The 22,228-nt window shown below is 35.3% G+C and overlaps 1 protein-coding gene across 11 annotated transcripts in view; it reads right to left on the reverse strand.

Annotated features, from left to right (window-relative positions):
• Window positions 1–22,228, reverse strand: part of KCNT2 (potassium sodium-activated channel subfamily T member 2) — a 379,220-nt gene that overhangs the window by 227,292 nt on the left and 129,700 nt on the right. For 10 of the 11 annotated variants that reach the window (XM_059942834.1, XM_059942832.1, XM_059942830.1 and 7 more), the window contains exons 4-8: window positions 17,729–17,777; window positions 15,284–15,343; window positions 5,588–5,662; window positions 4,271–4,354; window positions 1,377–1,471 (exon numbers count right to left, since the gene is read on the reverse strand). In XM_059942834.1, the coding sequence (XP_059798817.1) occupies window positions 1,377–1,471; window positions 4,271–4,354; window positions 5,588–5,662; window positions 15,284–15,343; window positions 17,729–17,777 (363 nt within the window). Of the gene's footprint in view, window positions 1–1,376; window positions 1,472–4,270; window positions 4,355–5,587; window positions 5,663–15,283; window positions 15,344–17,728; window positions 17,778–22,228 lie in introns of those variants that run through there. The other variant, XM_059942863.1, reaches the window with a different exon arrangement.

Below are 22,228 nucleotides of genomic sequence, written 5' to 3' on the forward strand. Positions count from 1 at the left end.
TCAACAAACAATAAATGCTGGAGAGGGTGTGTAGAAAAGGGAACCCTCTTGCACTGTTGGTGGGAATGTAAATTGATACAGGCACTATGGAGAACAGTATGGAGGTTCCTTAAAAAACTAAAAACAGAATTACCATATGACCCAGCAATCCCACTACTGGGCATATACCCTGAGAAAACCATAATTCAAAAAGAGTCATGTACCACAATGTTCATTGCAGCTCTATTTACAATAGCCAGGACATGGAAGCAACCTAAGTGTCCATCGACAGATGAATGGATAAATAAGATGTGGCATATATATACAGTGGAATATTACTCAGCCATAAAAAGAAACGAAATTAAGTTATTTGTAGTGAGGTAGATGGACCTAGAGTCTGTCATACAGAGTGAAGTAAGTCAGAAAGAGAAAAACAAATACAGTATGCTAACACATATATATGGAATCTAAAAAAGAAAAAAAAAATGGCTATGAAAAATCTAGGGGCAGGACAGGAATAAAGACGCAGGCGTAGAGAATGGACTTGAGGACACGGGGAGGGGGAAGGGTAAGCTGGGACAAAGTGAGAGAGTGGCATGGACATATATACACTACCAAACGTAAAACAGATAGCTAGTGGGAAGCAGCCACATAGCACAGGGAGATCAGCTTGGTGTTTTGTGACCACCTAGAGGGGTGGGTTAGGGAGGGTGGGAGGGAGACGCAAGAGGGAAGAGATACAGGGATATATGTACATGTATAGCTGATTCACTTTGTTATACAGCAGAAACTAACACACCATTGTAAAGCAATTATACTCCAATAAAGATGTTTAAAAAAAATAAAAATTAAAAAAAATTAAAAATTAGTTCGTAAAAAGGAAAAAAAAACTGTTTTCTATACTAAAGCAACGTACCAGTTGCCTCGCACTGTCGTGTCTGCCCTCGCTTTCTGCCTGGAGGCCTGAGAGAACACCGGGGGCGGAGGGGCAGGCAGACAGGGACGGGCAGGGACAGTGTTCTCAACAGCGGTTCTGCTTTGAAGATTATGGAAAGATGAGGGCACCCCCATGCCAGCAGTTTGAAGGAAAAATTCTTGTTTGACAGCTGTGGCATGCAGTACAAATCCTTGTGATCTGGTTGTTTGCAGCATTTGGAAAAACCTCAGAGCTGCAGTAAATATCAATACCAAATGATTGATGTGCTTTCTTGTTTTTTTCCTTAAGACTGAAGTAAGGATTTTACTTCTATTTCTGTAGGTGACCATTACTTTTTATAGTGAATATTTATCTATTCATTTATTGTAGTCAAATCTTAATTAAAGTGGTTTATTATATGTTTTTGTAGAACTATAATTAAAACAAAACATAATAAAAATGCTGATATGTATGATCTTACCAGGTGAAGATAAGGCATAGTAATGTAGATATTAAAATCAAAACTTGATTAAACATTGCAGACTGTGTACGCTGAATGGCTCTGTGTAGATCATTCTGAAATAATACAGAACAAGCATATTTTAAATTTTGATAGATACTATGTATTCATGAGTTTTGTTACATTTATTACTATGTATTACATTTCAACTATCTTGTGCATACTCAACACATATATTTTAAATGGATATAGCAGCATATTTTCGTTTTTGCCTTGGTCTGAATAACCTTACTGTAACATTCATATTACCAAGATAATACTATGGGAGACCACCAAAGCACCAAATTTTAGTTTACTCGCCTTACAAACATCTGTAGAGTTGTTACACTGACTCCCCAAAAGCCCTCCACGCTGAGTATGCTCTCTTGTGGAAAATTCTAATTTTAAAAGATCAGAAAATAATATGTTCAATTAAGGGGAAAGTAATAGCTGGATCAAACTACAACCATATCTCATTCTCTGAATCTGGAAAAATAACATGAATTATGCCAGGCGATGTATCATAAAAATAGAAAATTATATAGCCAATGAACATTTTTAGATTAATTTCATTCATATTAAGAGAAATGTGAATTCAATATATAATTTTATTTTCCAATTGAAAAACACTGAAAATAATAATACCCACTGTTATTTAATATGCAAAAAACAAGCACTCATATATAATACTGCTCATGTAATTTGTTATAAATTTCTTGAAAGTAATTTGGTAATACAGGTCAAAATTCACAAGTATGCCCTTTCTACTTCATGGATTTATTCATTTAATTAGTATTTACCCCATAACATAATTTCTAAAAGCTAATCACATGAAAAATATGAGATGGAAATCGAATACTTATGTATGTTCATCTTTATTACAAAATTATAATATTTATTATGTGAAATAATGAATGTCCATTACTATTAAAGTAACTAAAAATGCAAAAGAAAAATGGTTAAATAAATTGATCAAAACTGGAGAGCAGATTTAGATGCATCCATTAAAAATGGTTTGAACAGGAATATTTAATGACATAGGAACCTGTCCACCACATACTATTATATGACAAAAAATTCAAATTATAAAATTAAACATACAATTTTGTGTGTGTGTGTGTTTTCATAGAAAATATTAGAAGAATATAAATTATTACTAGTGCTTAGTCTGTGTGGAAGGTTTGTAGTTTTGCATAATGTTTTATTTTATGGTTTCCTGTTGTATAAACTTTTTATAATAACATTTTAACAGTCTGCGTATCAGGACTGCATGAGATAAATAACTTCATCAATACAAGAAAAGTCTCAATGAGCCATAGTTTATCTTTCTCTACCACACATTTAACCAGAACTATACTAAAAACAAACTAAGTTGACTAGAATTTCACCTCGCATCTCTTACTTTCTTCTAACAGAGGTGTTAATGAACAGAAAAATAAATTAAAATTTAGCAACCAGGGAGAGGAGAAGTAAAATATAGAGCTATGATGGAAAATGAATCCTAAATTAATAATGCAAAGCACTACTTCTACTCTCAACGACTGACTAATGATTCCTCTCTTGGTTAGGTTACTTTTTCCAACAGCTAATAAATGCAAATTAGCAAAGACGTTTATTTTTTCCTGGAGTATTTTTTTTCATTAGGAAATTAGGCAATCTATATTTAGTGAAATAGTATTTTTTTGGACAGTTAAGACAGCCTGATGTTTCCACAAACCATCCACAGGCTACACTATCCCTTTCTTAGCCATGAACTTTCATGAGGCTCCAGTGGTTACTTAACACAGATGTTTAGAAATATCCACCTGGTTGTGAATATTCAAATGTTATCCAGATATTCCTTTTGGCCACAACTTGTGTCATAATTTCTGTTAAAAAGCTATTTACATTGTAAAGCAATCATACTCCAATAAAGATGTTTAAAAAAAAAAAAGGTTTTTAAAAGAAAAACAAGATTGCCTCCAAACAAATTTATGTGTGATAAAATTAATAATATTGAGCCCTTACTATGTTTATGCTAGATACAAGATTTTACACATACATATATATGCATGTATATATAAGTTCATTTAATTCTCACAGCAAGCCTGTATGTAGGTACTTTTATTCTCTTTTGAAGATGAAGACATTAGCAAAGAAGTTGAATCATTTGCTTATCTTATCAGAGCACTTAACATAGAGTGGACTCCTATTAACACCTGTAGAATAAATGACCAAACAGCAAGCTCACTCATAAGTGTCCAAGCCTATTATAGCAAATAGATTTTGGTCATAGTTATAAATCAGTCCTTCTGAACAGGGTCTGCCTTGGGCAAAATGTAACTATGGCACATCTCTGAGTTCTGCATCTCTTCTTTCCTGCTTCCCCTTCTCCCTCCTAATATCCTACTCCCAACCCAACCCAGCCTAAAAAGGTGACTTTACATGAGGGCCTTCTGGATCCAATATAGGGTCTTACAAAACCCCATAGATTTTTATGTACTGTGAGACTACCTACAGTTAAGAACAGTTTGACAATGTTACCTCCTGAAGCCTTAAAACCAGGGGTCCCGTTATACATCAAGAGATTGTCTTAGAAGGGAAGGCTGTTTGTCTTCAGGAAATTGGCTTATTAGTTGGACCAGTCCGAACAGCAGTTAGCTTTGGTTTGGTGATATTTGGAATATCTGAACTATTTTTGTTTACCAGTTCATAGGGCCTTATGAAGGAAGGGACTTGGCAATATGGGCATTTTATGACTTTTCATTCTGATTAGGATATAAGCAGACTTGGGATCTATTAGCTTAGACATTTATGCAACACGTCACTTTAATGAGGTAAGAAATAATGGAGTGTTGAAAAATATTTTTGTCTTTGCACTTGTCCTTTATACTTACAATCATATTTTCCAAGGCATGTTTGGCAAGCCAACAGTTTAGAAAGACTGGGACAAATAGATTTCTTAAGGAAGGCCAGAATATCTGGAAAACAAATCAAAACTAAACTTTTATCTCAAAGCAAGAAATCGATATGATTTAGAAGAAATGTGAAACAGAAATAAGTTATTAAAAACAATAGAATGATCTAAAACATGTGGCAAATACTTTAAACTCATATGACTATTGAAATGCAAGGAGCAGACAGGATCTTTTCATTCATTCTCTAAGTCTTACTTAAGGAAAAATTCTTAGGAAAATTATTGTAGAAGCAGAATGAAAGTAATCAGCTCTCACTGGATGTCAGCTATAACTGTGCTAATTCGATCACTAAATCTTTTAGCGTGACAGTTTATAATAGACATCACCTCTTTCTTTCCTGCAACTGAAAGTAAAAAGTAGATGTAAGGAGACAGAGCTTTAGTTTTTCATAGCATTACCACTTAGTCTCTGCAGATTCAAACATTCTTAGTGACACTGGGGAACTGTACTCCATTGGAATTATATTTAATTAGCCAGTCATTCAATCTGGGGCCAGTTGCTCCTCTAGATAAATCACTCAAATTAAAACAATTGTCAGAACTGAGCAACAGCTTCAGTTCATATGGACTTATTTTCATTATTTTCCAAATAAAATTCAAACAAATAAGGTGTTAGAAAGCATATTACCAGTACAGATATTACTGTAACTTTATCAAATAGAGATTAAGACCTAATTTTGCAATGGGAAAGTGCTAGTTACATATTCTGTAGTTAAACAGGATCACTGTGGAATTGGTCCTCCACAGACTTTGGTAAAGAAGCAAATTACTGGTTGTCTGGCTGATGGCAACTTCCTTAGTAAAAAGAGAACTGGACTTTGGAAATCCTGTGGTTAAGCTCGAGATAAACATATTCTTAGCATGAGAAACTTTTATAAATACTTGGTTTTACTCGGTTTCTATTTTTTTTAATTCCACAATATACACAAGAAATGGAGTGATTAATTCCCTCTCTGTTTAGACAATACTGACACTTGTTAAAATGGCACCTCTAGAGCATATATTTCTAAAAAGCATTTCATTTTGCTATTGTACTAAATCTCATTAATTTTCACTTAATTTCACAACCCAGTTATCCAACTGATTTTACTATTTATTTTTTAATACCATGATTTAAAACAATAACAAAGTCTAAATTCATTCATCTGAGCTAATATGTTATCTATTACTATTTAGATTTAAAGACTTTATGTCTAATAAAAAACTTATTTCTTTTAAAGATTCTTTTAGGACTTACTGAGATAATGAAGGGAACCGCATTAATTATTTCCAAGATGAAGGGTATTCGTAAAATCTGTTCCCAGATGTTTCCCTTCCAAGAAAGAATGAGTAAAAATGAAAGTCAATTATAACTGAATCCCATTAAAGGGGGAAAAAGACAGCATCAGAATTTCTCTAGCAATAAGGATGCTTACATTAACAGAATACCAAATCATTATTTAGAAATGTAGCAATGACTTTTAGAGATAATTTTGCTGAATGTAATTGTGCCCTCTCAATTTTGTAGTCAGTTTAAGAAGTAAAACAAATGTTTGTAGTAATCCTTGAATATTGCACATAACACATTTTAATCATATCATATTTCATGGAAGAAAACTTACTAGTAAAAATAAAACACATTAAAAAACCTTACAGAATCAATGAAAAAGCGACTCAGTCTTGATTTTTTTACTATAATAATTACATTCACAAACTTTAAAGCATATCAAATAGTTCGCAAATACAAACATATAACAATGTTCCTTGGAATTAACATTGTTTTTAGATTAATAAAATTTAAAGGGAGGATTTTCTCAATCTTCTGGATTCTAATCTTCCAACCCACATAGTGCAACAATATTAATCAGGCCTGGCTACCTAATTTGTGGGGCTAAGGGCAATATGAAAATACAGGGCCTCTTATTAACAAATTATGAATAATTTCAAGAAGGTGACATCAGAGCATTAAAACAAGCACAGGTCCTTCTAATTGTGCAGCTCTGGGCCACTGCACTGACTAACAGGTCATTCCTGAAACTTTCTTGAACGGTGTCTAGCAAAAAAGAACTCAGAACTTCCTAAAGCAGTTTATTCATCTATGAAAAAAAGAACTACCCATTAGTAAGGCAATTTGAAATCTGACTCCTTGTAATGTCTAATTATTTTATGACACTGGCTATAATATTGGGATTCTTTATTTTTCTTGAGGTCCCAGAGCCTTAAAACATTACAATGATGTAAAACACCTCCACTTCACAAGGCAAGTTCTGGATCAGCAATCGTCTGTGTGCTAAAGAGGTTTTGTTATCATTGGTTCATCGCCCGTCTGCAAGCTGTATAAAGAGTGGCGGAGGGAGCTGGTGGAAGAAACAGAAGCAATGAGACCTCCTCTGTGTAGAGATACAAGGGTGCTGTGGTACTTCCCTCACCACAGCCAGCTCAGTGAGGAGAGCTCGGGTGAACCACTCAGAGAGCTGGCTCAGACATGGGGGCCGCATTTGGCGAATGCGTAAAACATCATCAAAAAACAGCAGAGCAAAGAGAAAGAGGGTTAAGATGAGAACAGGCCACACTTATGCCAATCCTAAGAGGTACTTATTTTCTGGGGATGAGATATAGACCCTAAAGAATGAAACTTATGGTCATTCTAAGTTCACACTCAGGAGGGCTGTGTCCCTACAGGGACATGGAACCGTGACAGATGGTGGCCCTCAGGACCCCAGGGCCTGGGTCAGAGCCCTAGTGGCCAGCCCGAGGCTTGAGGCATCAAGGAGCTTTGGCCAAAGGCCTCGGGAGAACCACATAAGCCCCGTTTGGACCTGCCATCAGAGCAACCCAACCGCAGACTGTTCTTGTGCCAGTCAGGCAACTTCGTCCCAGAAGCTGACCTCACTTCTCCCCGTGCCTCCACAGCCCTGAGGGACCAAAATCAGCTGGTGTCAAATAAGGGAGGAGGGGGAAAGAGGAGATGGCCCCCAAGATGATCCCCTGCCCCATGTGGGTCCAGGCCAAGAAAAAGCTAAAACTGGATAAGAATTTTAAATTTTTACATACTGATCATAATTTCTTAAGTACTAAACTGAGATTTGCATTGCGACTGAAAAGTCTAAAAAAGCTAAGATACCTGCCCAAGATTTCATCTGATGAGCATGGCTCATAAGGACAATGACTGAATTTGAAGGAGAAAGGTAGGAAAACTAAAACCTTTTCCTACTTGCACTGAGTCAGGCCAACCTATTCAACAAACCATTTATAATTGATTTTAATTATGTGAAGCTCCTATCTTTTATTGTGCACGTTAACATTACCATTTTTTTCATCAGTTTTTTCCATGACTCAGTTTCCAGAATGCTTAACACTTGGCTTACTCTTTCCCTACTGTGTTTTTACTTGTCATTGTACATCGTTCCTTGATGTCAATGATTCTGCACAGGAAAAGAGACTGATGTGACCAGAAGAAGACGGCAGGGTGGAGTTGCGGGGTGGGGGGGGGGTATGGGTACAGTTACCACTGGTCACACGGCAGGATCTTTCTATGAATACACAGCAAGATTAGCGTTAGTTTTCGTAGCTGTGGCACACTGGAAAGTTTAGTTCATAGTAAACCAAAAGCCTTTCTATCTCTAATGTCCCTCTTCATTTCCATTTATAACACACCAATTTGATTTTTATGATTTTTTCTCAAACCAGTAAAAGAGTCTCATGACTGGTATGTGACTTGGTTGGGTTCACTTCTGATTTATCTTCCATATTAAAGCCAGAGAATTCTTTCTAAAATGCCGAATTTCCATTGCCATCATATTAACATCCAAACTCCTCATTACATCATATGAAGCTTCATAATTTGGACTCTGGCTACTGGTTTGGTTTGTACCTACTATATTCCTAGCCCACCTCGAATTTAGCTACAGATTCATCACATGTAGAACTGATTTTGATGCAGTTCTCTGAACACACTAGGCTATTTCATACTTTTACAACTTAGCTCACACACTTCTCCCTCTGCTTGGAATGTCTCAGTCCCCATACCTTCACCACTAACTACCTGGATACATGTTTGTAACATTTTATAAAACTTATTTGTTTATATGACATTTGGACTCAATAAGCATGTTAATGAATAAATGAAACTTTCAAATATTTTATACATATTCTTCCCTTCTTGGTATAATTAATTTTTGAACTTAAACATTTATATTTCTTTCTATTGGATCCAAATGGAAACCCCTGAAAGAATATTATTGTTTAAAGCCTTCCTGGTACAATTATAAATAAGTTGTTAAACTTATGGCCACAAAGCTCAACAGAAATTTCTGGAAGAAAGCATTTCAAGAGTACTTGGCTATATACCAATCTTAGGTAATCTCATCTATGTGTCAACTTCAACATATCGTCAATAATAAACCAATGACTTCCAATGTTGTATCTCTAGCTCAGAACAATATTCTATCTGAGAATCTCTTTCAGATCTCCACTGCCTAATCCACTGCTTCACACAGATGCCTCAAAGGCACCTTGTGGGTAATATGTCTAAAAGTAAAATTTAAACAACAATGAAAACACGACAATCCAAAACCTATGGGATGCAGAAAAAGCATTTCTAAGACGGAAGTTTATAGCAATACAATCCTACCTCAAGAAACAAGAAAAATCTCAAATAAACAACCTATCCTTATACCTAAAGCAACTAGAGAAAGAAGAACAAACAAAACCCAAAGTTAGCAGAAGGAAAGAAATCATAAAGATCAGAGCAGAAATAAATGAAATAGAAACAAAGAAAACAATAGCAAAGATCAATAAAACTAAAAGCTGGTTCTTCAAGAAGATAAATGCAATTGATAAACCTTTAGCCAGACTCATCAAGGAAAAAAGGGAGAGGATTCAAATCAATAAAATTAGAAATGAAAAAAGAGAAGTTACAACAGACACCACAGAAACACAAAGGATCATAAGAGACTAACAAGCAACTCTATGCCAATAAAATAGACTACCTAAAAGTAAAATTTATGATATTTGCCCTGACTGGTTCCCAGTAACAGAAACCAAAAATTCTGGAGAAACTCTTTACACCTTCCTTTCACATGCTAAACAAGAATAATTCGTCAATAAGACTTCCTGATTCATATACGGATCTTGAGTCCTCTGGTTCTCATTCTAACGCTAATCCCACTCCAGCCTCCTAACCGGTCTCCTCCCCTTCCTTCTTGCCCCATTCCCATTCACCTCCCACAGTGTTACCAGGAATATGTTTCTAAGGCACATCTCATGTGCCAATCCCTACCCCTCACCCCACGCCACCCCCACTCACTTTGAAACTCTTGAACAATTCAGACACTTATACAGGGAAACACAGATTCTATTACAACCTACAAGGCAACATATCATTTAGCTCTCCTTGACCTCTCCACCCGAATTTTAAAGATCATTCTTTCCAAAGACCTTCCACTCCTTATATATGCCAGGGCCTTGGCACGTGCTTTTTAAGAGACTTGGAAAATCTCCACCTTCCTTTCCAATTTCCCTTTGTCTAGTTAATTCACACACATCTTTCAGCTCTTAACTCAAAATCTTTTGAGTGTTTTGAGGCTTTCCTTGCCCCCTCATTGCACACACACCAGACAAGATCAGATTCCCACACTAGGTTTTTCAATCTTCATCAACATCCTTCTCAGTCCTTTTTTTCAGTTTCTTTTTATATATTTAATCAACACTTGATTTTAAAGTCATGAGGTCCAGGTGAAAGCATCTGTTTAGTTCAGGTTCTTTGCTCTGTTCCTAGCACAGTCCTTGACAGTCTGAAGCTCCTCAATAAAAACTAGAACTGCATTATGTCAAACACGCTCCCGTTGATTCATAGCTAATGTGTGTGTATGTTTGTGTATGTGTGTGTTGTAGCAAATAAGGAATTTCCCCCTGAGGACTAATTTTCACAATCTAAAATTATACAGGGAGGCAATGTACTCATTGCTAAAAATAAGCGAAGACATTTCGATTATATTCATTAGGTTTAATTCTAAGATCTCAGGTTGTCTGCTGAACGTTCATAAATTATCTCCCCTAAAATGAGCTGATGAAAAATAGATAGAAAAATTATCCAAAAGTTGCATTGGCTATTAGAGAGTCCCCATGGGCCTGCATCATATAGATCCACATGATAAAAGTAATTATAGTGAAAAAAGAAAGCCTAAATCCGGAGAATGCCACTACTTAGAGAAGCATGAAATAAGATCCAAAAGGCAGGCATATGCCTTTCAAAATTAAGTTAAATACCTGTTTCACTTAATCTTATTTTCCTGAACGAGATGAAAGGCATTAGTCTTCTTCCAAAAGGTAACCTAAAGAAAAAAAAAGTTTCTAAAAAGTAGTTTTTTCTGTTCTAAGCGTGTAGAGCTCTCTGTGTTCCTCTTCTTATTGACAGAATTCAGTAAAATATAAATAAAGCCTAATCTAACCATTCTATAACATTTGGTATGGATGTAACTTTCCTTAACCAATAAAAATGCAGGACAATAGGTGATTTTCTAAGATGTATCAGGCTTTTATTTTTATCATAAAAGAAAGTGCAAGTTTGGAACTATTATCTAGGTAACTCTAAAAAGCACTTTAAAAATTATAAGACTTATGGTAATTTAGTTGTTGTTAGCCCAGGTTGGAACATGGGACTTTTAAAAAGCATTTTCTTCTATAATATTAAGAATACCTATATTTAAAATATTTAACCAAAAAGACTAATAACTTACTTTCCTTCAGTGAGTTTAAATTGTGGAGTAACCCTATGGCAGTCTTTTGTATTTCTGAATGTAAACTCAACAACATTCAGATTTACCATTTCCATGGCATGGTAAGCAGAATCACCAGGATCTAGGCGCCCTAGTCCAAATCCTTTGTTCTTTCCAGAAATAAGCCCATCATGATGTTAACATTTCAAAACTGTTGCTTTTTATAAAGCGATTACTGTGTAGAAAAAAGAATTGTAGATTTAACCAAAGCCTTCTAGGTGTGCTGAACTTTTGTTTTCAGAGATTTGGAAATTATGCCAGGGTGTGTTTTTGTTTCCTTTTGAGTTAATGAATGTGTGTGTATAAATAGAGTTCTATTTTGAAAGCAGCTGATAAAGACATAGAGGGTATCTATCTGACAGAAGAATAAGAACTTCCCTCTTGGGCAATCCCTGCGACTCTTTTGACAAATAGCGATAAATAAACATGAACTGAATGATGATTTAACTTCAGACCTGCAATTCTGTATGACAGAGGACAAAATAAGTGGATGTCAGGGATTTGTAAGTTATTATCTGCTAACCTCAACATACACTTTTAAGAGTTTTTGCTCATTTTGCATTTACTCATTAGTCTTTTGATTTTAAAAAAACTATAGTCTCCATGACAGTTTAAACTTTTTTAATTGTTAAGAATTAAGTCATGCTTATTTTAGGAAGTCTAATTTTAAGAACTATAAAGTACTTACAAATAAAGTATTAAATTTATTTTTAAATATCGTATATATACATATATGTTGTATATGTAAATATATACATTATCTGTATATATACATGCAGATGTAAACAAATATGAGAAAATTGTATGTTGATTTGCTATTGATATTTCAGAACTAGAAATATCAAAGAGCAATATTAGAAATGGATTTCATTACTAATACAATATCCATTTCTGCATACCTGTCTATAATTTTTCTTAAAAGTCTAATTTGAAAGAAGGACCTCATTTGAAGTTCTGCTGTATAGATTTGCCTTATATATATGCCATAAATAGTTATCAATTATTTAATTTTTTCATTCCAAAAAATGTATCCAACAGTTTATTGAAAAGGTCAGAAGAGTTCATGAATTTGACTGAATATATGAAAGGAAGAGAAGGTAATTAACAGCAACCTATCCTTCCAATGTCACCTAACTCCTTTTTATCTTTTGTGTTGTAACACACAGGACTCATTTACCATGAACCTCTCCTCCATCTAGACATTAATGTTTATGAAGGTCAGAATGAAAATATTATATGTCATCTAGCTCTACCTGCTAGGTCTTTGCTCTCATTTTATAAATGGCAGGAATTAATTGATTACAAATGTCAGCACCATATAATTACAATGGAAAATTATAATTCCATCTTGAATCTCTTCGTGCTTTTTAAATGACTATTATTAGCAAAGCACCAAAGTTAATTTCATATTACTTTTTAGTTAGAATTTGGAGCACATACATTCACCAATGCAGATTAATATTTTGGCCGGTTTATGCATTTGTACATACTCTTGTACTAGCGGAAGAGATTTCATTAAATTACAAAAAAACACCCACATGCCTAATTTTTTAGTATGTCACTTTTTGCATATCATATTCAACATTTATCACATACTTGAATACTAAAGACCTTAGAAGATAACATCTTGGATGTTAATTTACTTGATTTTTATTTTATTCTTCTAGGTATCCAAAATCCAGATTTGTCAATCAGTACATATTTATAGAGCACCTATTCTGACAAGAAGATATACTAATAAGCCATTAAAAGATCCCTCCTCAACATCTCATTCTATACTGTCCATCACTAAGCTAGTCCTTTCTAAGTAATTTAGGATTAAGTGACCAGCTATGTGCAAGATCTTTCAGCTTCCTCCTCTAACTTCAAAATATTCCTTCAGGCACCATTTTCCGTCTCCTGTGCTCTCAGAAAAGAACAGAATGTATCCAAAGCTAATTAGTAGTCCTCAACTTCCTGTTCTAGCTTATTCTTACTTTTTATAAACCTTGCTTCATCCGTCATTTTTTCCTGTCCCCTCTACTTGCTCTCTTTAAAAGATGCAGATTTTTATCATCGTGAGGCAATCTTCCACCTCATTATATTGCCTCTAGGGAGCTCCTGTACCAGTCAATCAACATTCTTCATCTGACAATTTTACTCTCAATTGTACTCCATTGAAATTGGGCTCTTAAGGGTGAATAACAAATGATCTCCCAAACTGTAAAGCCAAAGGCCTTTCTCAAGCTTCTTACTAAACTTTCCAAGGTTCCCATGCTTTCATTTAACACTTTTCTTCCCTAGACATTTCTAACATCCTATTTTTCTCATAAATATTAAATCAATCCATTTGTATTTTTTTTGGAAGCCACTCACTCTTTTCTTTCTACACTTTCTAATTCATCAATCTCACCTTATTAGACATTGGCCTTATGTTCTTTAGGCGGAGTTAAAGAGAATTTTAAAAAGGAAGCCAGCGGATAAGGTGAGAGAGTTTGTAAAGACTTCTTGCCCTAAGTTTAGGATTAAAAAGTAGTCTAGGGAGTGTTATCTTCAAAACCTTACATTATGAAGTGAGAAAGAAATTTATATGGTAGATAAGAATCCCCCCAAAACAGAACCTTGAGTGCACTTGTTGACATCGTACAGGCAGAAACTGCGAACTGGAAATCCATGATGACTATGACAAGCATTCTGATGACCTTCCACGCTTCTCACCTATTCCTCTGTCTGCGCTCATTGTTCGGTTCTTCCGATGGCCACACTATAAGCATCTTCATTAATGTGGGCCTTCTCTTCTCCACTGGTTACTATCCCATCCTTAATGGACTTGCATGCTTCCTTCATCATCTCTATGGAAATGACTGCCAATTCTTACTAAATCTCTCCTGCAAGTCCCAGATCCTCCTTTTCAATTGCCTGCATGTCACAGCTATTTGTCCAAAAATACCTCAGAGTCATCATTTCCAAAACCATTTTCATTATTCCACCTATCTCGACCCCAGTCTGATTTTTTTCTTGATGTAACTTTTCTTGGTTTTACTGCCTCGTTCCCAGTCATTTGGATTTAGGAAATCTTAAAATGATTTTTGACATTTTCTTCTCCTCATCTATTTCAACTAATCAGTTGATGATTTCTTTAGTTTCTACCTTCATGACTTATCTTGCATTGAATGTATTCCTTTCACCCAGCCAAAGCTTCATTCGAAGTTTTCCTTTCATACTGCAAATGCGTCTTAACTGAGCATGTGGTTTTCAGTGCCATGTCTCTTTGACCTGTGCTGCACAGATGTTCTGAACTAATACTCCTAAAACTTAGTTACAATTATAGAACTCTCATGTTCAACATCCTGCATCAACTCCCCACTGTAAGTTGCCATACAAGACCCTCACTATATTGTCCCATCTTTTTCCACCAATATTTTCCCACATATGCCATACTCTGCCCAAGCCTAAATACTTATTCATTCTTCCAATTTTATATGTACATTCCTTCTTTTACGCCTTTGCTGATTCTATAAATCCCTGTTGTTCTGCTTTTTCATCTTTCTTTAGTGAAGTTACTGATTCAAGGATTCTGCTTAAATCAGTCTTTTCACCCCATACGACCTCTCTCTATGAAGCCCCACAGGACTTTATTTGCACCTCATAGGAAGTACCTATTATTCAGCCTTGTATTATTGTTGTCTATATAATTTTCTCCTGCCCACCCCCCTTTCTAGATCGTAAATTCATTGAGAAAAAAACATGCACAGTGTGGTGCTCTTCATAAAATAAGAACTTAATAAACATTTGTTAAATTCGGTTAGCCAAGCAAACCTTCGCCAAAAATGAAGGGAATTCATGAAAATAATTCCTAACAGACATGTTTTTCTCCCTCAGTGTTTCCTGTACAGATCAGGAGAAGAGGTGGAGAACAATAAAAAGCCAAACCATTCCATTTGCTTGTCTCATATGAGCATGCACGTAATGGGCAAATTAGCCCATGGGAATTAGTGAAGTATGTTTAAGCCACCAAGGAAAACATTACCATGTTACCACAGCTTTTGATCACATACTGGAGAGGTTCAAAAGAGTTAAAGGGGTTTAAGAAGAGCTTGCTTTATCCCCAGACTATAAATTATAAATACAGGAATACTGGGTCAATGCTAGTAATGTGTTCTACCAGCAGAAAACTTCTAATTAAAATAACTTACCTTATAACTGAGATAACCAAGTAGTATTGTTTCAAAGAGACTTATCAATGCCACTGAAACCTAAAATATAAATTATACCTTAATGAGAAAATACAACAAAATCAAAATATATATTCTGATTACAATACTTTTAACTTTATATATATGTGCATAGATGTGTATATGCATATATATATTTATATATATATATATATGATATAGGAGGTGCTATGTGGCACTTTAATTTCTATATACAGGTGGTAGGCAGTAGGCTGTCCCAGGCACTACAGCTTAGTTTTTACCATTTCTAATACTCCTCAATAAGTCTTTTTTAAGTTTATTACCACAAATGTAAATGTGGGATTAGAACAGTCAGACGGCTGGAATCTTCACCATATGTAAAGAATAGGTTTTGTTTGTGTGTGTATTCTTAATACACACAATCACACACAACTGTCCCACCACAAATAATGCTCTCCCCCAGCCACACCACCACCATCTCAGTACACCCACCAAAAATGGCAGTTCCCTTCAGAAAATAAAAGAATACAAGCTTGGAGTTGAAGGATACTTTCCATCCTATCACCCACCTCAAACAAAATGAAACATCCTCAAACACTAAACAAAATAGTCCATGTCAGCACTTCAAGATACTTTCAGATTTTATTTGAATGGACTTCACAGCCAATTCCCCTTCTGCCACTGGACATGGGCATCCTGCAGCCCCCTAGACAAGCTTCCACTTTTCTCTCTATTCTCTACTCTGTATACAGTTTCCTCTGCTCAGCTACCAAACAGCTATGATTGCAACAGAAAAAGTAACCAGTAAAGACATCCAAATTATTTTGTGTTAAAGACCCTAAGCACTTCAGGAGACAGGAATATAATCAAAATAAGCAAGCATCAACATGAAATAACTGAGATAACAAATATATTTGTTCATAGATTTGTGAGGGTAAAGTCAATCTGCATGAGAAAGGCAGATACCCTAGAGTTTTAGATTCTGCCTCCTGTTGGAATGAAAACTTTGATTTAGGTGAATATTAAAATATAAGGACAATTTCAAAACATATGAATGCATGACAATCTAAGTAAAATAAGTCCAGAAGTACATACAGTAGACAGACATTAAAATAGAAATTTTTCACTTTTTCAATTTTCTCCACAAATTCTCTAAATCATAATCTCTTACTTTTCTAGAGGTACACATTGTTAGATGATCTCGAGACCATTTTTAGCATGAATTACCCAAAATCCTATGTGAAAATGAGTGTTTTTATTATTTTAGAACATCACTAAGAGATAAAAGCAATTTGAACAGATCAAAATATATTTCAAGGCCATATATAACTATTCATAAAAATATTAACTTACTTTACAAGTGTGTACGGCACTGCAATGAAAGTCAGTATCAAAAAACAGAAAACACAACTTGACTTCAATAAAATACAAAATATGCAGACACAGTAAAAACTTGATTCATAGTTATAATCACAATGCATACATAATTGAAATAATTCATTGTCACATATAAAATGTACAGACCTCACAATCATCCTGACTTTAAAAGACAACCCAAACATTTGATTTTAAAGTATTTTAAAGGTTGTTTATACACAGTGAGACTTAAGAGTCCTTCCATTCCTTCCAGACTCAACTGTCTTCCAATCTCTAATGTTTTTAATCTTATAGACTCTCCTCTCCGAATGATTTTTGCTTTTGAAAAACAACAGAAACTAAAAAGTATCTGCAGGAAAGAGACAGGAGTAGAGGAGATGGGAAGCTGTAAAAAGTTTGCCTGGCATGAAATTCAACAAAAAAAGGAACAGAGATCCAGAGGACTCCAGGGAACACCACAACAATGTAGTTCAGACACACAATGTAGTTCAGACACACTGTGCTCCACAGGTTTCCTTACTCCTTCTTCAGGACTCCTTTTATGCCAGGGCACACTTTTTGTTTTATTTACAAAATTATCTGCTTAGGGACCAAGCTCTTCCTATTGGTAATACGAACTGTTTGTTCATTTGTTTATTCATTTAACAATTATTTATTGAGATTCTACCATGTTCCCAACATTGAGCACATAAGGTAAAAAATGCAAACATGGTTATGGGCTTTTGATTAATTTTTCAAAGATGATATAATCTAAGACTTTAGGAATGCCTAAAGTAGTTTGGGGAACTTGTTGTGCCTTCAAACAAGGTTGGGTTTACGTTAGTTTCCTTCAGATCCTCAAAAACTTTCTGACGTCTAAACCTGATCATGAGGAAATTCTCAAAAGGTAGAATGGAGGGCTCACGTAAACGTGAAGAAAGGAATAAAAATTTTAAGATGTGCATCAAGATTAATTAAACAATAAACCAAAACTCATTTTTAATGTCAAAACTTTTCTCCCCGGTAGTATTGCTCAGTAAAATATGAATAAATCCAGAAATATAGGAATAAAACAAAATTGTACATAACCTGTAAGCCCCATAAAGGTAGACTTCTGTTCACCCAAAAGATATGAGACCTATGAAAAGAATGATAAGACATTAGTTTTTTTTTTAATGAAAAAAGCATTCATTTTCACATTTTGACTAAAGTTGGAAATATTTAAATGTTGTTAGCATAAAAAAACAATAAAATACCACAATTAAAATTAGAAAAAAATCTTATATTGCTTCAATTTTCTTTTTGGTAATACTCGTTTCTGTTCCAGGAAAAAAAAAAACCCTTTTTAATTTTGTTTTCGGTCTCATGTTAATCATGTAAGAAAAGACAATGGGCCCTTATCTAAGGAGAGAGGATGGCAAGGTAGAAAAACTCAAACCACCTGCTAATCAACTCTCCATTGAAAAGCCACTTAAGGATCTTCCATAAACTCTAGGACTCTGTTATTTTTAACACATATATCGGCAACGCACATTGAACAGTCGAAATAATCAGAAGAAAGTCAGTGACTCAGATTGCAGAGCACATTTATATTCAGATTTGAATTTTTATAAAATATTTAATATATCACCCAAAAACCTGTGACTGAGGTTAGCATAAAACATTATGCAGGACAAGGAGTAACTGTCCTTAAATGTCTCTTAAAAGTCCTATTATCTCTGATGTTAAAAATTGTTTATAGTCTGCAAAGAACACCATACATTCTAATGTCCTACTAGTTATAATTTCTCACTGTTTATACTTCACCCTTATCTACATCATTTGGTGTACAGTTGATTCAAACACTAGTCATTCACAGCAATACACTCTACTTAGGAAAAGATGAAAATAGCTGCATTACACTGCCCAAAATATGCAAATAAAAAACATACAAAGCAGAACAAAGCCTACTCACTAGAGTTATGAAGTATTCGAGGAATCCCATAAAAGACTGTGTATTTTTAAATCTTTGAATCATTTTCTTTTTCATAATATGTTAAACAAAAATAAAGGGCAATAAACTCTTTTTAAAATTCTTGTTTTAAAGAGAATTGCATGGGCTTTCCTGGTGGCGCAGTGGTTAAGAATCTGCCTGCCAATGCAGGGGACACGGGTTCGAGCCCTGGTCTGGGAAGATCCCACATGCCGCGGAGCAACTAGGCCCGTGTGCCACAGCTATTGAGCCTGCGCGTCTAGAGCCTGTGCTCCACAACGAGAGAAGCCACGACAATGAGAAGCCGGCGCACCGCGATGAAGAGTAGCCCCCACTCGCCGCAACTAGAGAAAGCCTGCGCACAGAAATGAAGACCCAACACAGCCAAAAAAATAAATAAATAAATGTATTAAAAAAAAAAAAAGAGAGAATTGCAAACCTTAGAAAACTATTCAAAGAAATTACCGAGCATATTAGACTAAAGTACTCTTTGTGATTGCAGAATGTAACATCTACCTGGGTGATTAACATCTTCAGTTGCTCCAAACCAAACCCGTGACCTTTCTCACCAAAACAGGGCCTCTCAGGTTTTCACATCTCAGCAAATGGAACAAAATTCCACTGTGTTTGGTTAGCCCAAGACTTAGGCATCCTCTTAGATGCTTTCCTCTCCTCTATTTGTAAATACTTAATACATGAGTCACCAAACCTTTTCAATTCTTCCCACCAAATATCTGTAGAATGTATCTACCTCTCTTCATCTCCACTACCACAGCCACTTTAACCTAAATTATCATTTTTTTGCAACTGGACTCTTGCAAAAGCCTATAACTGGAACCCTACACCTCCTTTTGCCTTCTACAGTTTTTCTCCAAATTACAACTACAGAGATTCTTTCTAAATGCATGTCATCACATCACTCCACTGTGTATTTTTTTAAAGCATTTCTTTTTTTAAAAAGAATAGTTATGTATTTATTTTTGGCTGCTTTGGGTCTTAGTTGCAGCATGAGGGACTGAACCCACATCCCCTGCATTGGAAGGCAGATTCTTAACCACTGGACCACCAGGGAAGTCCCTCCACTTTTGTCAAGATAAGGACCAAAACTCTTGACCTGGCATTCTTAGACTTAAGTCAACTGTGACATGCTCCTTGCTGTCACAGCCCTTTTCACATGTTCTTCCCTCATCCGAGAGCTCTCAGCTCAACCCTCTCTCAGGGAAACCTTCCTGAAGGCTCCCCCTTGATCAATGTAGCCAATGAATCTCTAAGGCCATGTCACTCACCATACCTCCCCTGCCACTCATCTCGGTTGTAACCTTGTATTTGTTTGTAAATGTGTTTCTTTAATAGTTGACGCCTCACTAAACTGCAAGTCCCACAAGATGAAGTAGTATGTCTCTTTCACCCACCATTATGGTCCTAACGTCTTCCCAAGTACATGCCTGTAGTAGGCTAGGCATTCAATACAAACAATTGGATGGTGCCAGTAAAGGCAAATTGTGAGTGATGAACTCAGCAACACTGTCATTTCCAGAACACATCTCACATATGTGCTCAGTAACATTTGAGAAATCAGGCCAAAATACGGTATGCAGGAGCGAAGAGGGATAATATACATGTTTTTTTGCAGCTAGAAATGGTGTGCTACAAAAACTATGAAATAATTAAGGAGATAGCAATCTCTGTAAAATCATAAAATAAATAGCAAATAAGATGTTTGAGAACATTTTCGAAAAGAGATTGGTAATTAGCATAGATTTACTAAAGGCTAGTTATCAAACTAATGGCATTTTCTTTGATCTGACGTTGTTTTAATAGGTCTTGAAAAATCAGATACTTAAATTTAAATAAGACTTTGAAAAAAAAGATTTTTTTGGACAAGACTGTGCCATGTGGAATAAGTTTCATGATCCTTAAAAAAAGTTTCTACAAGACTGTAATATGTAAATTTTGATAAAAAGTGAGATCTCCAATGGAAAGTCATCTTTTACATCCATTTACCAGGCACTAAACTGAATAAATGCATAGAAGGAAAATGTACACATTCTAATAAAAAGCTAGTGCCTAAACTCTCCTGCATAAAATAAATTTATCAAGAAAAAATGTGGGATCTGATCTGCACAGTCCTAGAGAACCATCAAAACAAACAAGAGTGGAAACTGAAACTAGCAGACAGACTAATTCCAAACGAGGCTTCAATCCCATTGACAAAAAAGCACTTGGAGGAAAGAAATCCTGTACAGAAATATTTATTGCAATATTACTTATAGCAGGAAAGTAACTGGAATCTACCCGACCAACAAAAAGAGAATAGTGGTAAGTAGCTTCCTTATCATTAACAACAGCAAAAATACCATCCATGAGAAAAAAGTCACTAATAAAAATGATGTAGATAATATTGTCATAATTGTATCAGTGTGAGTGTGTTACACATATACGTGTACAGATAGAATTTACAAAAGATTGGTGGTCAAAATAGTAAAAATACTTACTTCTAGGTATTGAGATTTTAGGTAACTTTTACTTCCTTTTCCTTGCTGTATGTATTTATACTGCAATAATCACGAACCATTTATAAAGTCATAAAAATAAAATAAATTTCACTTTTTAAAATTATAACAATAAAATAACAAAAGCAAACATAAGAATGAAATTTATATTACTCAGTTATTCTAAATTATAGTAGGCCTATAGATAAAATCATGTTAAGCATCACTATGAAAACTGGAAGAACCATATCAAACAATGGAAATAACGAAGTTAAATATGGAAAATTAATAATAGGCAGCCCCAGCCACTCTTCACAGCGCACTTATTTATGGTGAATAAATACCTCTCCTAAAGGTAAGAAAAGAGCTGCTGAAAATGTCAGAACTGCTTTGGCCACAGAGGTGGAGGTCAGGCGGTGAATATGTTGACCAGAAGAATCAAGCACCTGGTAAACATGCGAAAGTAACAGGGTCACCACATGGGGCAGAATTCATATGAAAGACTTGTGGGTCACAGCTCAAGGTGAACTCGGGTTGCCAGAGCTCCAAACACAGAAGGCAAGCTAGTATTGTATTAACAAAAGTGTAAGATCCTAAACCAGGGAGGAAAATTATGACACTCAGCTAACCATAACAAACACTAAGCAATGAGTACTACCTGTGGTTCTAAGTCCACGTTTTTAAAGACAGACAAAATTTAGCAGGTGACCAGGATACTGAAGCATAGTAGAGTCTTGACAATATATTAGGAACATTTTCCAATAGCCAAATCCTTTCAAAACTCAGGTATACTTCACACCAACTGTCGGGGTGTTGAGGAGAGAACTAAATGTTGAGTCTTTGAGAGAATGGAAGTTAAGAGCCTTTCCATCTGACACACACGGGCTGAGGCAGAAGTGGCCTTCCGTCTATCAACACTCGTTCTCCCCTTCCACGGTACAGAGCAGGGTGCAAAAAGCGACTCTTCATCTAAAGGTCACATTTCTCAGGCTTTGTGTCAAGGTATGACACGTGACCGATTCTCAGATGAGAGTATGAAATACAAGAGTAATGCTCCTCATTTGTCGGCCAATAACTTTAACAAGTGTATGTGCCTTCTCCATGCTCTCTTCATCTTTCTGAAAG

Source organism: Balaenoptera ricei, chromosome 1 (assembly GCF_028023285.1).
Source record: "Balaenoptera ricei isolate mBalRic1 chromosome 1, mBalRic1.hap2, whole genome shotgun sequence".
Lineage (NCBI taxonomy): Eukaryota > Metazoa > Chordata > Mammalia > Artiodactyla > Balaenopteridae > Balaenoptera > Balaenoptera ricei.